This window comes from Oncorhynchus keta, chromosome 14, assembly GCF_023373465.1.
Source record: "Oncorhynchus keta strain PuntledgeMale-10-30-2019 chromosome 14, Oket_V2, whole genome shotgun sequence".
Lineage (NCBI taxonomy): Eukaryota > Metazoa > Chordata > Actinopteri > Salmoniformes > Salmonidae > Oncorhynchus > Oncorhynchus keta.
In genome coordinates, this window is record NC_068434.1 from 32,621,334 (window position 1) to 32,642,951 (window position 21,618).

The 21,618-nt window shown below is 41.7% G+C and overlaps 1 protein-coding gene across 1 annotated transcript; it reads right to left on the reverse strand.

Annotated features, from left to right (window-relative positions):
* Positions 1–3,003: 3,003 nt before the first annotated feature.
* Positions 3,004–21,049, reverse strand: LOC118393234 (arginine/serine-rich coiled-coil protein 2-like). The gene is made up of 10 exons (XM_035785721.2): positions 20,883–21,049; positions 19,072–19,228; positions 16,210–16,250; positions 10,254–10,423; positions 10,032–10,154; positions 8,701–8,823; positions 4,485–4,564; positions 4,105–4,373; positions 3,822–3,911; positions 3,004–3,728 (listed from the first exon to the last, which is right to left on the reverse strand). The coding sequence occupies exons 1-10, from the start codon at positions 20,886–20,888 to the stop codon at positions 3,543–3,545; spliced, it is 1,245 nt and encodes a 414-aa protein (XP_035641614.1). The 5' UTR covers positions 20,889–21,049; the 3' UTR covers positions 3,004–3,542.
* Between the last annotated feature and the right edge of the window lie 569 nt (positions 21,050–21,618).

Here is a 21,618-nt window from a genome sequence, read left to right on the forward strand (position 1 = left end):
CGTAACAAAATGTGGAAAAAGTCAAGGGTCTGAATACTTTCTGAAGGCACTGTATCTAGTGTTTTTGAGCCACGGATTTGCAGATTAACTGACAGGATAAATCGTTTTTGTTTTGGCTAGCTGACTAATGTTTTTGTTTGAAAAATGCATCTGGACACTTTTTTGTTTCACCTGGCTGCCAGTTCCTAATCTTTTGATAACATAATTTCAGGAGTGGCTTGAAGCATGGGGGGGATGGGAGATTGAGGAATATAGCAGTGCTGAGGCAGAGGGCTCGTAATGAGGTCAACTAGCCACTATTCTGAACTGTGTGGTGAGTTTTCTGGCATTCGAGCTGCTGGGGAATCACCCAAGTGGGTGCTACAGAGTGGAAGAGGAAAAGTCCAGTGGCTATAAGACTCAGTCTGGTCCCCAGACTTGCCCTCTGCTCATCTACAGGCTCCATCACTATCATCTACCATCCTCTGACCAGCCCCCTCTGCTCAAGCCATGAACGGACCCTCTCAATCTTCAGAGGAATTAGCATTCAAAGGCTTGGCCTCTATTGGTAGACCTGTCATGATACTATATATTGCTTGTTTGTTTTTTGCTCTTGAAGTGCTTCGAGAACTATTCCAATTTTAGAAAACAGGAAATGGCAGAGCAATTTCTGCATAGTGCAACTTCAATATAGTTGGTTCACAGTTGGTTTTGCTATTTTAAGCTGCGGGTGATGATCCTATCTAGTGTGGATGGACAAAGTCAACATGCGTGGCCGGTGTTGACAGCATGTTTCGTTACACAGTGAGAGGACAAAGGGTTGAAATCCCATCAGACTTTTCATACCAAATCCAAATTGGACAACTTTAAACACAGGATACAATGATCGAAATGAGCCTGTGCTGGTCTATGTTACACGGTGTCACGCCCTGGTCGAAGTATTTTGTGTTTATCTTTATGTATTGGGTCAGACCAGGGTGTGGCATGGGGTTTTTGTATTGTGGTGTGTTTTGTCTTGGGGTTTTGGTATATAGTGGGATTGTAGCTAGTGGGGTGATCTAGCAGAGTCTATGGCTGTCTGGAGTAGTTCTCAATCAGAGTCAGGTGTTTATCGTTGTCTCTGATTGGGAACTATATTTAGGCAGCCATATTCTTTGGTTGTGTTGTGGGTGATTGTCCTTAGTGTCTTGTTCCTGTCTATGTTAGTTTTCACTAGTTTAGGCTGTTTCGGTTTTCGTTACGTTCTTTGCTTTGTAGTGTTTGCGTTTTAGATTCGTGTTATGTTTTTTGTTCATTAAACATGGATCGCATTCTACACGCTGAAGTTTGGTCCGACTCTCCTTCACCACACCTAGAAAACCGTTACACACGGGCCTAGATTCCATTACTTCAGCGTTAACCTGTGATAACTGACAATTGCACTGCATATAATGTATTTTTTTAAATAAAAATTAAAAATACATTGTGTACAGATGTATTTTTTGTTGTAACATACAGGCATAACACACTTCTTTAAGTGTCCCATACACCAATACAGAAACATTACCAAGCTGATATTTTTTATTTGATGTTATTACATTGTCACCATATTGTAACTATGTACCTACAGAAGACTATTTAATTCCAAACAACCAACAAGTGCCCCGCATCACCCCTGGAAGTTTTGGCTGATGGCATCTCATTTAATAATTACCCTGCTAACATTAAACATTTAGATTTGTTTTGCATATTGGTGCTATAAAACAATTTAAGTTGACACTGGACAATTTCAAAGTAAAGATAATCTGCTCCATCAAATAACCAGTGTTCTACATTCTCTGTATAGCATAAAATCTTACCCCTTCCTTGTTTCCCTGCCAGAGCTTCTTCCCTTTCTCCTGCTCTTCAAACATCATGGGTTGACAGTAGCAGGATTGTCATGTAGCCACAGTACAGTTGAAACCGAAGGACAATTTGACATAGCACAAACAGAATGGATTTCAAGCTAACATTCCACCCCTTGCCAGTTCTTGTCATGCCAAACAGGACTAGCAAGGAGTGTAATGTTAGCACAAACAGACTGGATTTCAGGCTACATTTGACATGGTCCAAAATGACCATCTATCTTGAGCAGACTGCCTCCTCTAATCTCAAACTATATAGTTATATACAACAGTACAATACACTGAACTACATTTAAATTCACCAGCCGTGGCAATTTTTCAAAACCATGCATAACTGTACATGGTGACATACATTTAACAATGAAAGCTGAGTCGGGTCTGACAGTTCTAAGTCATTCCATATCCAATAATTCCACATTAACCTCAGTATACACAGATCATGTAGGTCATGGAAAAGACCAATTCATATTTGATCTGTTCCAATTCCATCTCAATAGTCTGTAGTGTACTCTTGTAGTGTTCCCTGTTGTTTCTGAATCACTAAAGCTGATTTGACTAGACCCCCTCACAGGAACCAAAAGGGTGATTTTCACTGGATGCCACAAGTGGTCTTTTTAATACAGTAAAGACAGGAAGTTGGAGTCATGCAGGGGTGGAAAGAGCACTGAAATATCCTACTCCAGTAGAAATATTGTTACCTTAATGACATTTCACTAATATGCAAGTAGATTTTAGCCTGGTACCAAAAGTGGGCTCCAGAGACATGAAGGCTACCTGCACCAGAAATTACATTAGAGAACATTTGGGACTGCTTGATGAATTTTACCACTGGGTTTGAGATCACAAATTGTAATTTACAATCAATATTCCACCAGGCTATTGTGAAGGGGCATTTTATTAAATTATTTGGCAATAATTGAGCCTGATCCATGTCCTCAAGAGCAGTCATGTAATTTGTTGTTAATGGACTTAAATTTCCCGATTAAGTTTAAGTGCACATTTTACCATTCATGTTCCAGTGTTAATGACTCAATGCTGTTTGCATCTTCTCTCAGCAAAGACCCTTGGAAATACAGTCAACAACATAATTTTTGTTGCTTTGTAAAAAGCATTTATGGCCAAAACAAACACCTGGGACCACTTCAACACAAATGGACTTTTATTTCAAGAACATATGTAAGTTTATTGTTCATTCTTTCCATGAAACCATCAGATGCCTAGTAGACATTTTAGTAATATGATCCACTGTTTTACATTCCCATTCAGTAGAAAGGAAACAAAGATGACACTACATGTCGAGATTAGGATTCAGATCAATTTGTAAAGAAACTTGGTAAATGAACGTAAACAGAATAATTTTACTTGATCTACATAATGTTCCATTTCAAACAATCCAAAATATATACATTTTTTTGTAAAAAACAGATATGCAATCACATTTCTCAAACAAATCTAAATCCAGCCAGCATGACTGTCATTAAACTATTGCATAATTCAGAAAAGATGTACACTGAGGAAAACTCAGCATCTATTTACATGAGAATGTTTAAAAGACGTGAGATTGTTTCTAAATAAAATTACAGATCCAATGCAACAACATTCATGCAAACTTGAGTGCTAGCTGTGAGTGGAGAGACCAATGAGAAAGAAAGCAAGGGCAAGCCAGTGCATGGTTTGGCATTAGATGGTGTCCATGCCCCGTGAGAATGAAGTGCCGAAGCCTAGTCCCATGCCTCTTTGAGTGTGGGTCTGGGACCTGGCCATCTCATACTGAACGTCCAGGTTATGGAACATCTCCTCCTGCTGCTGCAGGGTCTTCAGGCCTTCGTCATTGAGTGGCTTTGAGGTCTCACCTTCCTCTTCCCCCTGACAGGACAGAAACCACAGTGTTAGAAATGCAAGGCTCTGCAGCATGGTACACACTCAAATGAGAAAATAAAAGGACTCCGTTAAACATACTTTGATGCCCATCAGTTTACGAAATTTAACATTTTGGTCCTTATTTCCGAAGTTCAGCTTCTCCCACAACTCAGCTGTCTGTGACTTGTCCTTCAAAACAAACAATTTGCATGTATTAGTAACTTGCAACAATCATGCCACCATAAGCGAAGTTGCATGTTTTTCCTCAATATTTATTTTCATTAAGTCACTAGTTCTACATTCCGGATGTTACAAAGTAAAGAATCTGCTCCATCAAATAACCAGTGCGCTACGTATTGCACTACATAGCATAAAATCTTACCCCTTCCTTCTTTCCCTGCCAGAGCTTCTTCCTTTTCTTCTCCTGCTCTGCAAACTTCATGGGGTTGACAGCAGAGGGATTGTAATAACTGGGCACAGCAATGCCAGTCTCTGCCAAGGTTTTGGCTTGTAGGGCTGCCATCTGCGCTGCCATGGCGATCTGGGGCGTGACCTGGGTCCCTGAGGCCAGAAGAGCTGCCACATTGAGGACAGGGTTGGTAGCAACTGCAGCAGCAACTACTACTGTGTCAGACAGCAGGGGAGCTGGAACTAGAAATGCAAAAAAACAAAGTGGGTCTGTGTTAGTGAACCGTTTCTATGGTTTTATTCAAGGATTACATTTTTTGTAGGTGTAATTGATGGCCGAGGAGAGCGTCTCACCTGCAGGTACCTCCTGATGCTGCTGTTTCTCCAACATCTCCTTTTCTTTCTGCTCTTGCAGTTTCTTTGCCCTTTCCAACCTGGAGATAAAGGCAAGCAAAGAGTGTTCATATGTCAGCCAGGCTTTAGGAGCAGATTGTCTGCTACTTTAAGTACAAGAAATCCCGATATGACCTCCAAGCAGCAATATAGGAATTAGGCGGAATCATACTACAAAGGTTCCAATGCATGAGGCAGGGGAAGACCCAACTGTGATCTGCCCAATGATGCCTCTCTTCCAGATGAACTCAATGCATTTTATGAATGCGTAGACAATAACACCATACCATGCGTGAGCACCCTCACCGACCCAGAGGACTGGGAGAGCTCGCTCTGAGGCCGACACGCGTAAGGTCAATCAGTTCAACACTCAAGGCGGCAGGGCTGGAAGGCATTCCAAGGCGCGTTCTCGGAGCATGTGCAGATCAGCTGGCAGGCATATTCATGTTCAATTTTCAACCTCTCCTTGTCCCCTGTCTGAAATCCCACTACCATAATGTTTGTTCCCAAGAACTAGGCTTCATGCCACAATGACTACCACCACCCTGTAGCACTCACATCTGTAATCATGAAGGGCTTTGAGGCTGGTTATGCACACAACTCCATCATCCTAGACCAGTGGTCACCAACCGGTCGATCGCAATCGACTGGTCGATCTTCAAAGCATTCCTGGTCGATCAAACATTTCTGTAGAAAACCCAACGATTAAAGCCTTGAGGTCTTTATTTTTTTATTAAAATGCACCTATAGGCCTACAGCTGGCCATAGACTGTAAAAAGAAGACTCGAACGCACACCAAAGTTAATACTGTGAGATGACTACGAGACTCAACGAATAGAGCAATGAGCTGCTGTTTTATTGACTAAGTTGTTATTCAGCATTAAACACACTTTCATAAGCCATAAAAATGTGCATCTACCTTAATTCCAGTCAAGCTACAACCAGACTGCAGCAGCGAACGACTATAGCAAAATGTTCCGATAAGTTTGCGCTGTTATTATTAGCGGGTTGGTTTTTTTTTCCATTTGAAGGAATATTTCACTTTCTCTGGTCATAGGAGTGACATGAATTGCTGCACAAGGCAGAAATAATGTAGTGACTCTTAAGTTGCACCATCAGCTGGAAGTCTGTGTCCCCTTTTCTCAGTGGAGGGAGGGAGAGCGGAGGGACGGTAAGTCGGATGAGATGCAGCCGCAACGCTGCTCCCTCAGTCTGAACAGATGCAGGCCTTCAGTCAGGTACATTTTTAAAAATAATATTAAGCTCACTCAGCTGTGCCTCACAAGTAATACAACAAATTAGTCCTATGTACAGTGCATTCGGAAAGTATTCAGACCCATGGACTTTTTCCACATTGTTATGTTACAGCCTTGTTCTAAAATTGGTTCAATTATTTTTAAATAATAGTTATAATTAAATAAAAACTGAAATATCACATTTGCACAAGTATTCAGACCATTTACTCATTACTTTATTGAAGCATCTTTGGCAGCGGCTACAGCCTCGAGTCTTAGGTATGATGTTACAAGCTTGGCACACCTGTATTTGGAGAGTTTCTCCCATTCTACTCTGCAGATCCTTTCAAGCGGTTAGGTTGAATGGAGAGTGTCGCCACACGGCTATTTTCAGGTCTCTCCAGAGATGTTTGATCGGGTTCAAGTCCGGGCTCTGGCTGGGCCACTCAGAGACTTGTCTTGAAGCCACTCCTGCGTTGTCTTGGCTGCGTGTTTGGGTTGTTGTCCTGTTGGAAGGTGAACCTTTGATCAGGACCTCAGTCTGGGGCAATCATGTTTTACATCAAGGATCTCTGTACTTTGCTCCGTTCAGGTTTCCCTCAATCCTGACTAGTCTCCCAGTCCCTATTGCTGTAAAAAACATACCCACAGCACCATGCTTCACTGTAGGGATGGTTCCAGGTTTCTTCCAGATGTGACACTTGAAATTCAGGCCAAACAGTTCAATCTTGTTTCTCATGGCCAGAGGTGCCTTTTGGCAAACTCCAAGCGGTCTGTCATGTGACTTATGAGGAGTGGCTTCCGTCTGGCCATTCTACCATAAAGGTATGATTGGTGGAGTGTTATAGACAGGTGTGCCTTTCCAAATCATGTCCAATTATTTGAATTTACCACAGGTGGACTCCAATCAAGTTGTAGAAACATCAAGGATGTTGAGAAGGTTGTCCTTCTGGAATGTTCTCCCATCTCCACAGACGAACTCTGGAGCTCTGCAGAGTGACCATCACATTCTTGGTCACCTTACCGACCAAGGCACTTCTCCCCTGATTGCTCAGTTTGAACAGGCGACCAGCTCTAGGAAGAGTCTTGGTGCTTCCAAACTTCTTCCATTTAAGAATGGAGGCTACTGTGTTCTTGGGGACCCTCAATGCTGCAGAATGTTTTTGATACCCTTCCCCAGATCTGTGCCACAACAGAATCCTGTCTAGGAGCTCTACAGAGAATTCCTTCAACCTCATGGCTTGTTTTTTGCTCTGACATGCACTGTCAACTGTGGGACCTTATATTGACAGGTGTGTGCCTTTCTAAATTATGTCCAATCAATTGAATTTACCACAGGTGGACTCCAATCAAGTTGTAGAAACATCAAGGATGATCAATGGAAACAGGATGCACCTGAGCTCAATTCAGAGTCGCATAAAGGGTCGAAATACTTATGTAAATATGGTGTGTTTTTATCTTTTTAAATAAATGATCAAAAATGTCTAAACATCTGTTTTCACTGTCATTACGGGGCATTGTATATAGATAGAGGATTTTTATTTAATACATTTTAGAATAAGGCTGTAACATAACAAAATATTGAAAAGGGGAAGGGGTCTGAATACTTTCCGAATGCACTGTACAATATCTACCTCAATCACTCCAGTATCCCTGCACATTTTAAATATGGTATTGGAACTGACCCTGTATATAGCTACTTACCTTCTTGTGTTCTTATTCATTTCCATTTCTGGTGTGTTTTTGTTCTGATGTTATTTTTGGTGCAACATTGATTTTGATTACTGCATTGTTGGGTTTGGAGTTAACTTCTTGATGACAGAGGGGTATTTTCACATCCGGATGAAATGCATGCCCAAATTCAATTACCTGCTTCCCATCCCCAGAAAATAAGATATGCATATTATTAGTAGATTTTGATAGAAAACTAAAGTTTCGAAAACTGTTTGAATCATGTCTGTGAGTATAACATAACTTATTTAGCAGGCGAAACCCCAAGGACAAACCATTCAGATAGTGTTTGTTTGAGGTCACTCTTTTCTATGAGTTTTCATTGGGAATCCAGATTTCTAAAGGACCTTCTTGCAGTTCCTATCGCTTCCACTGAATGTCAACAAGCTTTAGAAATTGGTTGAGGTTATTCCTTTGTGTAATGAAGAAGTATGGCCATCTTGAACGAGGGTCACCTGAAGTGTACTGTTAGATAGAGGTGCGTGACCAGAAAGCATGCTTCAGTTTGTTTTCTTCCTGTATTGAACACAGATCATCCAGTCTTCAATTTGATCAATTATTTACGTTAAAAAAAATGCCTAAAGTTGTATTACAAAAGGAGATTGAAATGTTTTAGCAAAGTTTACAGGTAACTTTTGAGATATTTTGTAGTCACGTTGCTCAAGTTGGAACCTGTGTTTTTATGGATCAAATGCACCAAATAAATGGACATTTTGGATATCGACAGAATTAATCGAACAAAAGGAAGATGTGATATTTATGGGACATATTGGAGTGCCAACAAAAGAAGCTCGTCAAAGGTAAGGCATGAATTATATTTTTTATTTCTGCGTTTTGTGTCGTGCCTGCAGGGTTGAAATATGCTTTCTCTTTTGTTTACGGAGGTGCTATCCTCAGATAATAGCATCGTTTGCTTTCGCCGAAATACCTTTTGAAATCTGACATGTTGGCTGGATTCACAACACGTGTAGCTTTAATTTGGCATCTTACATGTGTGCTTTAATGAAAATTTGATTTTATAGTATTTGAATTTGGCACTCTGCATTTTCCCTGGCTTTGGTCAGGTTGGGACGCTAGCATCCCACATATCCCAGAGAGGTTATGAAAGGAATTTCACTGTACTGGTGCACGTGACATTAAAACATGAACTACCTAACAGACACTCAACAAACAAATCTTCAAGTCACAGTTCCTCTAAACCACTGCAGTACCTTCTGGCCAGCGCCTCCTGTGCGTCCATGGCAGTGTTTCTGCCCCGGAAAGCAGGGGGGCTCACAGACCTGCTACGACTCTTCTCTTTTCTGCGCACCTTATCAGTCTTCTTTTTCCGCTCCCTAAAAGAGACATCATAGCATTTCAAGATCCTCAGAAATATATGCATTCTCACACACACAGTTACAAACAGAGGGGCAAACATTAGGCACACAGGAGTGGTTGACAATAGGGCTGTGAACGTGTAAACATATAGAAAAATACATCCCTACCCCCCAAGTTGTTTTTTACATTTTTTAAACAAAAATGACAACCACAGTCACAAAACTACCACTAACAGGTCCTGACCATCATCGGAAAAAGTAACAATTACCTAATGCAACAACGCTGTAACGTTAGTAGGAGATATTAAGCTTTTAAATTATTTGCCATGGATATAAAAGTGCTCTGCACGTCCTCGTCATTAACATTTTGAAAAATGGCAGAGTGAGTCAGGGAAGTGACAGCAGCAAAGTCCTGTATGGCAATATTTTGAGAAGTTAAATGAGAAGGTGATGAAATGCAAACTTTGTGGTGGAGCTACAGTGGCAGAATAGGTGCAATGTTGAAAGGCAGTCAGCATGAGACCCAACCCGTTGCTGGTAGCAGTGTGATTAGGGAATGAGAAAGAAAATAACAGCGCTGATAACAGAAATTATTACTGTTGATATGCAGCCATCGTCAATGGTAGAGGATGTCAGCTTCAAAACCCCCTAATGACATATCTACAACCAGACTACAAGATGCCATGTCGAAAAACCGTGACAGCCCTGAGAGAGAAATTGTATGGTGATTGCTATGCAAGTACAAAGCGCAAGCTCTCAACCGCAATACGTGACATTAACAGATTGTTGGATGTCTAAGAGCATGCAGTCATACATCAATGCAACGAGCCATCAAACTGACGAGAAGTGGAACATGAAGTACGTACTGACAACATAGAGGCACGGCACACAACAGAGAACTTAAAACGGCATTAATACCATCATGGCTGAGTGGGTGGGGGACAGTAGTAAGGTGAGCGCTGTCTGGTAGGGTTTCCACTAGTTACCACAGACAAAGTCAAAATGGGCTATATTGCAAAAATGTATAAAACCAAAAATTATAGGTAGTGTTAGGCGTAAGGTCAGCAGTGTGGTTAGATTTAAAATTACAGAAGAGAAAGTGTAGAAACGGGCGGGGTTTATGACTTTGTGGTTGTGGTAACTAGTAACGACCGACCGGTAGGTAGTCAGGACTGCGGTAGATAGTTAAACAAAGAATGGTAGGGAGAGTAGCAAGAGAAACCCACCTGCTTTTGCTCCTGCTCCTGTGGCGGTGTTTGGTCTTTGAACCCGACCGGGAGCTGGCCCTCTTCTTCTTCTCCCGCGGGGACCGCGACCTCCGTTTGTTCCGACTTCTGCTGCGATGACGTCTAAAACAGTGTGAAAATAAAATGCTCCCCAGTTTACAGTTACTAGTCTCAATACATATCAAGACAGCATGTACCATATCTCCATGAACCTAGACCCACCTGTCCCGTGAGTGTGACCTGGAGTGGCTCCGCCCCTTCTTGTCTTTGCGCCGGTGTCGCTCCTCCCCATTCTCTGCAGAAAGTCTCTCCCTGCCCCTCTCAGTCTGCTCCGGCTGCTCATCCAACTTGCTGTGAGATTTTGATGGCTTCTCAGAGTCCCTCCTTCGTGCCTGTTTTAAGAAGAAGTTGTCTCTTTCAGGAAAATAGTGCAACAAAGAGCGTTAGTACAACGGTTTGATACAGAAAATACCAAAGCATGTTGAGAACTCTTGCTCATTTCAGACAGATTTAGACTTATCACCAGAAACCGACCGACCATACAGTGCCTTTCATAAAGTATTCCCGACCCCTTGACCTTTTCCATATTTTGTTATGTTACGTCCTTATTCTAAAATTGATTAAAGAAATTTGTTTTATCATAAATCTACACACAATACCCTATAATGACAAAGCAAAAACAGGCTTGAACATTTTAGCAAATTTAAAACTGAAATACCTCATTTTACATAAGTATTCAGACCATTTGCTATGAGACTTGAAATTAAGCTCCAGTGCATCCTGTTTCCATTGATCATCCTTTAGATGTTTCTTCAACTTGGAGTCCACCTGTGGTGAATTCAATTGATTGGACATGTGTTAGAAAAGGCACACACCTGTCGATATAAAAAGGTCCCGTAGTCGACAGTGCATGTCAGAGCAAAAACCAAGCAATGTGTTCGTAGGAATTGTCCGTAGAGCTCAGAGACACTATTGTGTCAAGGCACAGATCCGGGAAAGGGTACCAAAAAAATGTTTGCAGCATTGAAGATCCCCAAGAACAGTGACCTCCATCATTCTGAAATGGAGGAAGTTTGGAACCACCAAGACTCTTCCTAGAGCTGGTCCACCCGGTCAAACAGAGCAATCAGGGGAGAATGGCCATGGTCAGGGAGGTGACCAAGAACCAGATGGTCACTCTGACCGTGCTCTAGAGTTCCTCTGTGGAGATGGTGTAGGAGATTTTCCAGTCATCTGATGATTCTCAGTACCGATACGGTTCTCTTTGAAATAGAAGGAATAAAGCAATATAAGTTTAAATATTAGACATGTGTAAGCAGAATGAAGGCTGAAGCCCATGTGAGTGTACAATGCTGGATCAACATTGAATTGACCATTGGACACGTAAAAAACAGAACGTAAACAGAATCTGTGTAGATGAGGCAAGGTAGACTAACAAGACGTGCCTGGTCTGTGCCATGTCTGATCTTGTGAAGGCTACTGGACACGCACATGGGTTATCATACATAGATAATATAGGACAGGAACATTAGCTAAGGGATGTCACGCCACTAATAGAATCTATGCCCCAATATCTGAGCCAATAAGAGAACGGAAACTTAGTAAGATAACATGATTCGTAAAGTGGAGTGACAATGTTATGCAAGGGTAAAACTGTATAAAAGCCAAGCACAAAGAATGAGGCAGTTTTTCCATGGAACTGCTAGGCTTCTGTTACTTTAGTAATAAAGTATAATTGAATTTACAAGCTCCCGTATCTGAGAAGTATTTGGTTTAATATTTTCTACAACAATGGATGTCCTTCTGGAAGGTTTTCCCATCGCTGCAGCACTCAGGCCTTAACAATAGAGAGGCCAGATGAAAGCCACTCCACAGTAAAAAGGCACATGACAGCCCACTTGGAGTTTGCCTAAAAGGCACCTAAAGACTCTAAGACCATGAGAAACCAAGATTCTCTGGCATGAATGCCAAGCGTCACATCTGGAACAAACCTGGCACCATACCTACGGTGAAGAATGGTGGTTGCAGCATCATGCTATGAGGATGTTTTTCAAAGGCAGGGACAGGGAGACTAGTCAGGATCGAGGGAAAGATGAACGTAGCAAAGTAGAGAGATCCTTGATGAAAATCTGCTCCAGAGCGCTCAGGACCTCAGATTGGGGCAAATGATCACCTTCCAACAGGACAACAACCCTAAGCACACAGCCAAGACAACGCAGGAGTGGATTCGGGAAAAGTCTTAATGTCCATGAGTGGCCCAACCAGAGCCCGGATTTGAACCCAATCAAACATCTCTGGAGAGACCTGAAAATAGCTGTTCAGCAACGCTCCCCATCCAACCTGACAGCACTTGAGAGGATCTGCAGAGAAGAATGGGAGAAACTCCCCAAATACAGTTGTGCCAAGATTGTAGAGTCATACCAAAGTAGACTCGAGTCTGTAATCGCTGCCAAAACGTGATTCAACAAAGTATTGAGTAAAGGGTCAGAATACTTACGTAAAATGAAATTTAAAAAATCTTAATACATTTAAAAATGTCTAAAACCTGGTTTTGCTTTGTATTGTGTGTAGATTGATGATATTTATATATAAGCTCAGCAAAAACAGAAATGTCCTCAATGTCAACTGCATTTATTTTCAGCAAACATAACATATTTTTTTTCATGTGTTAAGACATAAACAGACAAACTGAACAAGTTCCACATACATAACAAAAATGGAATAATGTGTCCCTGAACAAAGGGGGGGTCAAAATCAAAAGTAACAGCCAATGCAGCTGGTGGCCACACCAGATACTAAGTACTGCAGCGCATCTCCTCCTCATGGACTGCGTCAGATTTGCCCGTTCTTGCTGGGAGAGGTGACCCCACTCTTCCACCAAGGCACCTGCAAGTTCCCGGACATTTCTGGGGGGGGAATGGCCCTAGCCCCCACCCTCCGATCCAACAGGTCCCAGTCGTGCTGAATGGGATTGAAATCCGGGCTCTTCGCTGGCCATGGCAGAACACTGACATTCCTGTCTTGCAGGAAATCACGCACAGAATGAGCAGTATGGCTGGTGGAATTGTCATGCTGGAGGGTCATGTCAGGATGAGCCTGCAGGAAGGGTACCACATGAGGGAGGAGGATGTCTTCCCTGTAACGCACAGCTTGAGATTGCCTGCCTGACAACAAGCTCAGTCCGATGAAGCTGTGACACACCGCCTCAAACCATGACGGACCCTCCACCTCCAAATCGATCCCGCTCCAGAGTACAGGCCTGGGTGTGACGCTCATTCCTTTGACGATAAACATGAATCCGACCATCACCCCTGGTGTGACAAAACCGCGTCTTGTCAGTGAAGTGCACTTTTTGCCAGTCCTGTCTGGTCCAGAGACGGTGGGTTTGTGCCCATAGACGACGGTGTTGCGGGTGATGTCTGGTGAGGACCTGCCTTACAACAGGCCTACAAGCCCTCAGTCCAGCCTCTCTCAGCCTATTTCGGACAGTCTGAGCACTGAGGAGGGATTGTGCGTTCCTGGTGTAACTCGGGCAGTTGCTATTGCCATCCTGTACCTGTCCCGCAGGTGTGATGTTCGGATGTACCGATCCTGTGCAGGTTTTGTTACACGTGGTCTGCCAATGTGAGGACGATCAGCGGTCCGTCCTGTAGCGCCGTCTTAGGTGTCGCACAGTACAGACATTGCAATTTATTGTCCTTGCCACATCTGCAGAATTCATGACTCCTTGCAGCATGCCTAAGGCACATTCACACAGATGAGCAGGGACCCTGGGCATTTTCTTTTGGTGTTTATCAGAGTCAGTAGAAAAGGCCTCTTTAGTGTCCTATGAATTGATAACTGTGACCTTGATTACCTACCGTCTGTAAGCTGTTAGTATCTTAACGACCGTTCCACAGGTGCATGTTCATTAATTGTTTATGGTTCATTTAACAAGCATGGGAAACCGTGTTAAAACCATTTACAATGAAGATCTGAAGTTATTAGGATTTTCACAACTTATCTTTGAAAGACAGGGTCCTGAAAAAGGTATGTTTCTTTTTTGCTGAGTATATATACACATAAATACCACATACTTTAGAATAAGGCTCTTACATTACAAAATGTGAAGAAGTCAAGGGGTCTTACTCACTTCTGAATGCACTGTATGTCAGAAGTATAAACGGCTCGAAGGAGCTTGATAGTCTTCACAGGTTGATAGACTAACTGGAGAGAAATGTTTCAATGAATTGCCCTCCAACTCCAATGTATACTGAACAAAAATATAAAACGCAGTAATTTAAATTAAGAGTTACAGTTCATAACGAAATCAGTCAATTTAAATATATTCATTAGGCCCTAATCTATGGATTTTACATGACTGGGAATACAGATAGGCATCTGTTGGTCACAGAGACCTTAAAAAAATGTAGGGGCGTGAATAAGAAAAGCAGTTAGTATCTGGTGTGACCACCATTTGTCTCATGCAGCACGACACATCTCCGCAAAGAGTTGATCGGACTGTTGATTGTGGCCTGTGGAATGTTGTCCCACTCCTCTTCAGTGGTTGTGCATAGTTGATGGATATTGACAGGAACTGGAATACATGTTGATCCAGAGCATCCCAAATGTGCTCTATGGGTGATGTCTGGTCAGTATTCAGGCCATGGAAGAACCGGGACAGATCCTTGCGACATGAGGCCGTGCATTGTCATGCTGAAACATGAGGTGATGGCGGAGGATGAATGACACGAAAATGGGCCTCAGGTTCTCACCAGTACCTGTGCATTCAAATTGCCAATGATAAAATGCAAGTGTGTTCATTGTCCGTAACTTATGCCTTCCCATACCATAACCCCACCGCCCCCATGGGGCATGCTGTTCAGTGTTGACATCAGCAAACCGCTCGCCCACACAACGCCATACACGTGGTCTGCGGTTGCGAGGCTGGTTGGATGTACTGCCAAGTTCTCTGGGATGACGCTGGAGGCGGCTTATTGTAGAGAAATTAACATTCAATTCTCTGGCAACAGCACTGGTGGGCATTCCTGCAGTTAGCATGACAATTGTACGCTTCCTCAAAACTGGAGACATCTGTGGCATTGTGTTGTGTGACAAAACCGCACATTTTAGAGTGACCTTTAACTGTCCCTAGCAGAAGATATACATGTGTAATGATCTTGACATGCCACACCTGTCAGGTGGATGGATTATCTTGGCAAAGGAGAAATCCTCATTAACAGGGACGCAAACAAATTTGTACACAAAATTTGAGAGAAATAAACTTTTCGCGCATATTGAACATTTCTGGGATCTTTTATTTCAGCTCATGGAACCAACACTTTACATGTTGCATTTATATTTTTGTTCAGTGTATGTAGACTAGTAGATCCAACTTATAGTGCATATGTTTTGTCATGTCCACCACCTACTCAAGTGCACCAAGTAAGTACAGCCACTTCTACTTAGTTTTGTTTCAAATATATCATGGTAGGTACATGTATTATAAGCCTTAAACACAATGTAGGTTACCGTAGATCATCTCAAGAGACAGCTTTAATACCTTTGTTTTGGTTCATGTAACACTACATTCCCTTCCCCATCTACAAGTGCAGCTTTCAAAAGGCAGGCTAAGAATTAATTGGATTAATAAGGTTACTGCCAGCAGACTGTTTGTCTTTTGAGTAATTGTAATAACAATGCAGCTTCAATTGAACCCAGTAAAAGGCTGTAATTTCCTTTATTTTCTTAATTCTAGGAGGCAAGTATGAATTTGAATGGCTGATAGTTACCTGTCCGAGTAGTAGACATATAATTTTGCTATGTCAGCAGCGTCTTCAGTTCAGTGTCTCTTCGTGCTTTAGCACGCTGAGTATGATTTATTGTAGAAATGTTATCATGTGATCTACACACAGGATTTATTCAAAAGAAAAATATCCTACATATTCAATCTTCACCATCTAGTATGGACAGCTACACTTAGTGACAGATGTCCAAGAAGAATAAGTTAATGTAAATAAAAAAAATAAAAAATTATCTTCAATTGAATTAATTCCATGCCCATCTTAATCTTTGATTCAGGTGAAATAGCCTACACTGTTGTTTGGTACTTACCATGATCTAAGACAAAAAACTAACGACATTCAAGATGGTGACAATGCTGTACTTTAGTTCACTAAAATGAACTAATATTAGTTACCTCTTTGCTCCTGCTCCGACTTCGTCTGTGCTTTTTGTCACCTGTAAAAGTAACAAAACGGATTGGTGAGAACAGTGACCAATTCTATTGCACCTTCAAATTAGGGTTGCCTTAGCCCTGGAGCGCACGCCGTCATATACACAGTTAAAGCTGCAATGTCACTTTTTGGGGTGACCTGACCAAATTCACATAGAATTGCGAGTTCGAGACTCATCACTCATTGAAAGCAAGTCCAAGAAGCATGAGGTCTGCTCTATTTCTATGCATCCAGTTCTTAAGTTTCATTTTTGCGCCATTTAAATTTGGTTTTGTACACCAGCTTCAAACTGCTGAAAATACAATATTTGGGGTTATTGAAAGGATATTTCACAGCGGTTTAGACGGTAGAATTATTCTTTACACTATTCAGTTTGTAACAAACTGAAATTAGACCAACTATATACATTTTTGCAACCAGGAAATGGCGGCGCAATTTTTGCATACTGCATCTACACAATGACCCAACCTCAACTGAATTGATATGGTTTGGGATGAGTTGGACTGCAGAGAGAAGGAAAAGCAGCCAACAAGTGCTCAGCATGTGGGAACTCCTTCAAGACTGTTGGAAAAGCATTCCAGGTGAAGCTGGTTGAGAGAATGCCAAGAGTGTGCAAAGCTGTCATCAAGGCAAAATGTGGCTACTTTGAGAAATCTCAAATATATTTAGATTTGTTTTACTCTTTTTTGGTTACCACATAATTCCATGTGTTATTTCATAGTTCTGATGTCTTCACTATTCTACAATATAGAAAATAGTAAAAAATAAAGAAAAACCCTTGAATGAGTAGGTGTCCCCAATCTTTTGACTGGTACTGTAGTCGTGGCCAAAAGTTGAGAATGAGACAAATATTAATTTCCAAAGTTTGCTGCTTCAGTGTCTTTAGATATTTTTGTCAGATGTTACTATGGAATACTGAAGTATAATTACAAGCATTTCATAAGTGTCAAACCTTTATTGACAACTACATTAAGTTGATGCAAAGAGTCAATATTTGCAGTGTTGACCATTCTTTTTCAAGACCTCTGCAATCCGCCCTGGCATGCTGTCAATGAACTTCCGGGCCACATCCTGACTGATGGCAGACCATTCTTAAATAATCTATGCTTGGGGTTTGTCAGAATTTGTGGGTTTTTATTTGTCTACCTGCCTCTTGAGGATTGACCACAATTTCTCAATGGGATTATGGTCTGGGGAGTTTCCTGGCCATGGACCCAAAATATCGAGCCACTTAGTTATCACTTTTGCCCTATGGCAAGGTGCTCCCTAATGCTGGAAAAGGCATTGTTCGTCACCAAACTGTTCCTGGATGGTTGGGAGAAGTTTCTCTCGGAGGATGTGTTGGTACCATTCTTTATTCACTGCTGTGTTCTTAGGCAAAATTGTGAGTGAGCCCACACCCTTGGCTGAGAAGCAACCCCACACATGAATGGTCTCAGGATGCTTTACTGTTGGCATGACACAGGACTGATGGTAGCACTCACCTGGTCTTCTCCGGACAAGTTATTTTTCCAATCAATCAGAAAGGGGATTCATCAAAGAAAATGACTTTACCCCAGTCTTCAGCAGTCCAATCCCTGTACCCTTTGCAGAATATCAGTCTGTCCCTGATGTTTTTCCTGGAGAAAAGTGGCTTCTTTGCTGCCCTTCTTGACACCAGGCCATCCTCCAAGTCTTCACCTCACTGTGCGTGCAGATGCACTCACACCTGCCTGCTGCCATTCCTGAGTAAGCTCTGTACTGGAGCTGCCCTGATCCCGCAGCTGAATCACCTTTAGGAGACGGTCCTGGCACTTGCTGGACTTTCTTTGGCTCCCTGAAGCCTTCTTCACAACAATTGAACCACTCTCCTTGAAGTTCTTGATGATCCGATAAATGGTTGATTTAGGTGCAATCTTACTGGCAGCAATATCCTTTCCTGTGAAGCCCCTTTTGTGCAAAACAATGATGATGGCACGTGTTTCCTTGCAGGTAACCATGGTTGACAGAGGAAGAACAATGATTCACAGCACCAACCTCCTTTTGAAGCTTCCAGTCTGTTAATCGAACTCAATGAGCATGACAGAGTGATCTCCAGCCATGTCCTCGTCAACACTTACACCTGTATTAATGAGAGAATCACTGACAAGATGTCAGCTCGTCCTTTTGTGGCAGGGCTGAAATGCAGTGGAAATGTTTTGGGGGGGATTTAGTTCATTTGCATGGCAAAGAGGGACTTTGCAATTAATTGCAATTCATCTTATCACTCTTCATAACATTCTGGAGTATATGCAAATTGCCATCATACAAACTGAGGCAGCAGACTTTGTGAGAATTAATATTTGTGTCATTCTCAAAACTTTCGGCCATGACTGTATATCATAGTCAGAAGAGAGTTTTATTAAACCGGCATCCCTTACATTACCTATCAGTGCACAAGAAATTATGAAATCCAGTTACTAGATTCTATTCTCCCCTCCCCAAATCAAATATGGATGTCAATCAAACAACAGGATTTAATTATTTATTGGGCACTGTTCGGTGATGCAAACGCCGCATTCCCAATCCGAACACAGTCACAGGTCGGGAAATAACACGCAAGCTGGGTATATGTTATACAACTAGACCCGAGTTCCACTCAGTCTAGAACCTGATGAATCACGTTTTGCACTTGACTATTTCTGACAACAAGGTACAGCTCTGTCCCTACATTTATGTCAAAAGACAAATGCCATGACCAGTTGGCCAGGGATCTGAAGATGGATGTGTGACCTACCAAGTGACCTGAAAGTGTTAATGCATAATGTTTGTAGCTTGAGTTATCAAATTCAGTGCATTTAACTTACTTGATTTGCGCTTTCGGTCCCTGGAGCGTGACCTCGATTGTGAATGGTGGTGTTTGGAGCTTCTGGGCGATTTGGATGATTCCATAATGTGTTTTCTTTTATCCATGTAAAGAGAGCCCATCAAGGGTAGTAAATCAGTCGAATCGGCGTCACGTGCCTAAATCGAAGAAAACACACACTATTCAACCTTATAGTTATTGGTGTCCCCTCCACTAGGTTTGAGGGGAAATGAATGACGACTCAAGCCTGTGTTAACACATTGAGCTAAGGCCTAGACATTAGCCTCTATAATTCCGAGAGTGGAAAACTCTTCACTCTCGCCTCTAACATGTAGGCTCACTTTTTGTGAACAATCCCATCACAAATCAGACTGTTGAATAAACTTATTTTGAACGTACTTTGTTGTCTGCTGATATTGTCCTCAAGTAGGAGGTAATCTAGGACAAAATAGTGTGTTATTAATCTAACTTTCAGTATGCTGGGCTGAAAATCGGCTTGTATTTTCAACAATTCACACAATATTGCAGCGTTTAAGTGCTTAGTCGGAACTAGGAAACTCATTTCCTATTTTCTAACTGGTTCTTGTTATACAGGTGCCGTGTTCAAGGAATGAGCAAGTCACAAACACTTCCATTGACTGCAAGGGAATACGCGTAGGTTAATAACATTTTAAATTTTGTCTCAGATTACCGCCTACATAAGGACAACGTTGTTACATTGGGCTGCTGTTTACATATTGTGCATCACGTGATGGCAAATACAAACAGAACCTAACGGCGCCGCCAAAAGTCAGGTAAACAACACTTTCCTGTCGGGATAAGAGCGTCTGCTAAATGACTTAAATGTAAATGTTACCCCATCTACACGTCCTACCACCAAAAGGACCAACAACACAGACAACCGGTAAAGTGCATTTAAAATGTCATCATTGTATTCAATATTCTGGCTTGCAGAGACGGACTTTATTTGTTTACAGCGACTTACAGACTGATATCCATAGAGTAACCATGGTAACAGGGATGTTTAGGCAACCTAGACATTAGTTCTGAGGCCCAACAAGTTTCTTTGGCAAGGTTACTCACAGTCACACCGACGCAACTGGACACACTGTACCTCCCTTACACTAACATGGCTTCACAAAAAAAAAAAGTTGTTTCCCTAAAAGCAATCTCAGAAGTGTAAAGCCCTCCTCCTGGATAGGTAATGGTAATGCAGGTATTTGCTCCAACCCTACCAATACACCCAATGAAGATCCTGATGGCCATGGCCAGCTGGTTAGTTAAAAGTTGCACACCTATAAAAGGGGAGGACGTAGCCCATACCGGAGCTACAAAACCAGTTAATGAATGAAGGGGGTCGTTCTAAAACAGAGATTATTTAGCTAGATTGCAAGTGGCAAAACAACATCACTCATTCATTGCTAAATTACATAGATAGCTGTGTAGCTTACGTTAGCTAGCTAGGTTTAAGTAACGGCTGTCCAAGCAAACTTTGATCAATAACTATATGAAGGAGAATTTCCATTTATTTACTAAATCAACACGACATGCCAACCTGGTAAAAGCAACCTAACTAGCTAATGACGGTTATCAGGCCAAAGTATCTGTAGATGGCTAGCTAATTTATCTAACAAACCTAAACTCGCTGGCTTGTAGACATGGCTGCCACTACAGTATTGTAATTCCTAATGCTATGCCTGCCACGGGCAGAGAGACGCCATCTTGATGAAACAACATCTTTAAAATAGCAATAGTTAAATTATTATAGGAAGTCGATGATAATGTATTTTGTGTTCTTTTGTAAGCACTTACCGTCATGGTACACTTGAGGAACTCCCTAAAATTAGATTGGAGTTCTCCTTTACGTGCTATTCTAGTTCTTCCAGTATCTTCTACTCGCTAGCGGCTAGCTATAACCTGGATGACTATCATCATTTGCGCGTGCGCACACGTAACAAATATTGGGGAAAATGGCTAATCTATAGAGCGCAAATAAATAAACAAACACCCATATATTAGTTAATCAATGTCAAAGTCACCAAAAATGAGTAAAACGAATTAGAGTATTATCAGAGAGATTTTAAATAATCGTATCTCTTGTTGGTATAGCTACACAGCTTCCGGAAGTAAGTAGAGTTTTGCATCTTTTATTATTTTTATTTTTTTCACAATAGTGTAAAATCTTCATAATGTGTTCAATTATACATCTACTGATGTCTTGCCACAGTTTTCTTACATGAATACAATGACAAAAAAGATGCAACGCTGTTTCTGGGTGATCATTATAAAAGGAGCAATTTGAGTTGACGTTTTCCTTAAACCTCTTCATATAGTGGTTGGCAAGATAATATTTATGAATAGGAAACTTCCTTAATTTTGTTAACAAGTAGGTATGTGTGTGGCAACATCCAAACTTTTCCCAACAGATATTATCAATAAATCCATTCCAATAAGGCATGACATAAGGTATAGTGCCTTGCGAAAGTATTCGGCCCCCTTGAACTTTGCGACCTTTTGCCACATTTCAGGCTTCAAACATAAAGATATA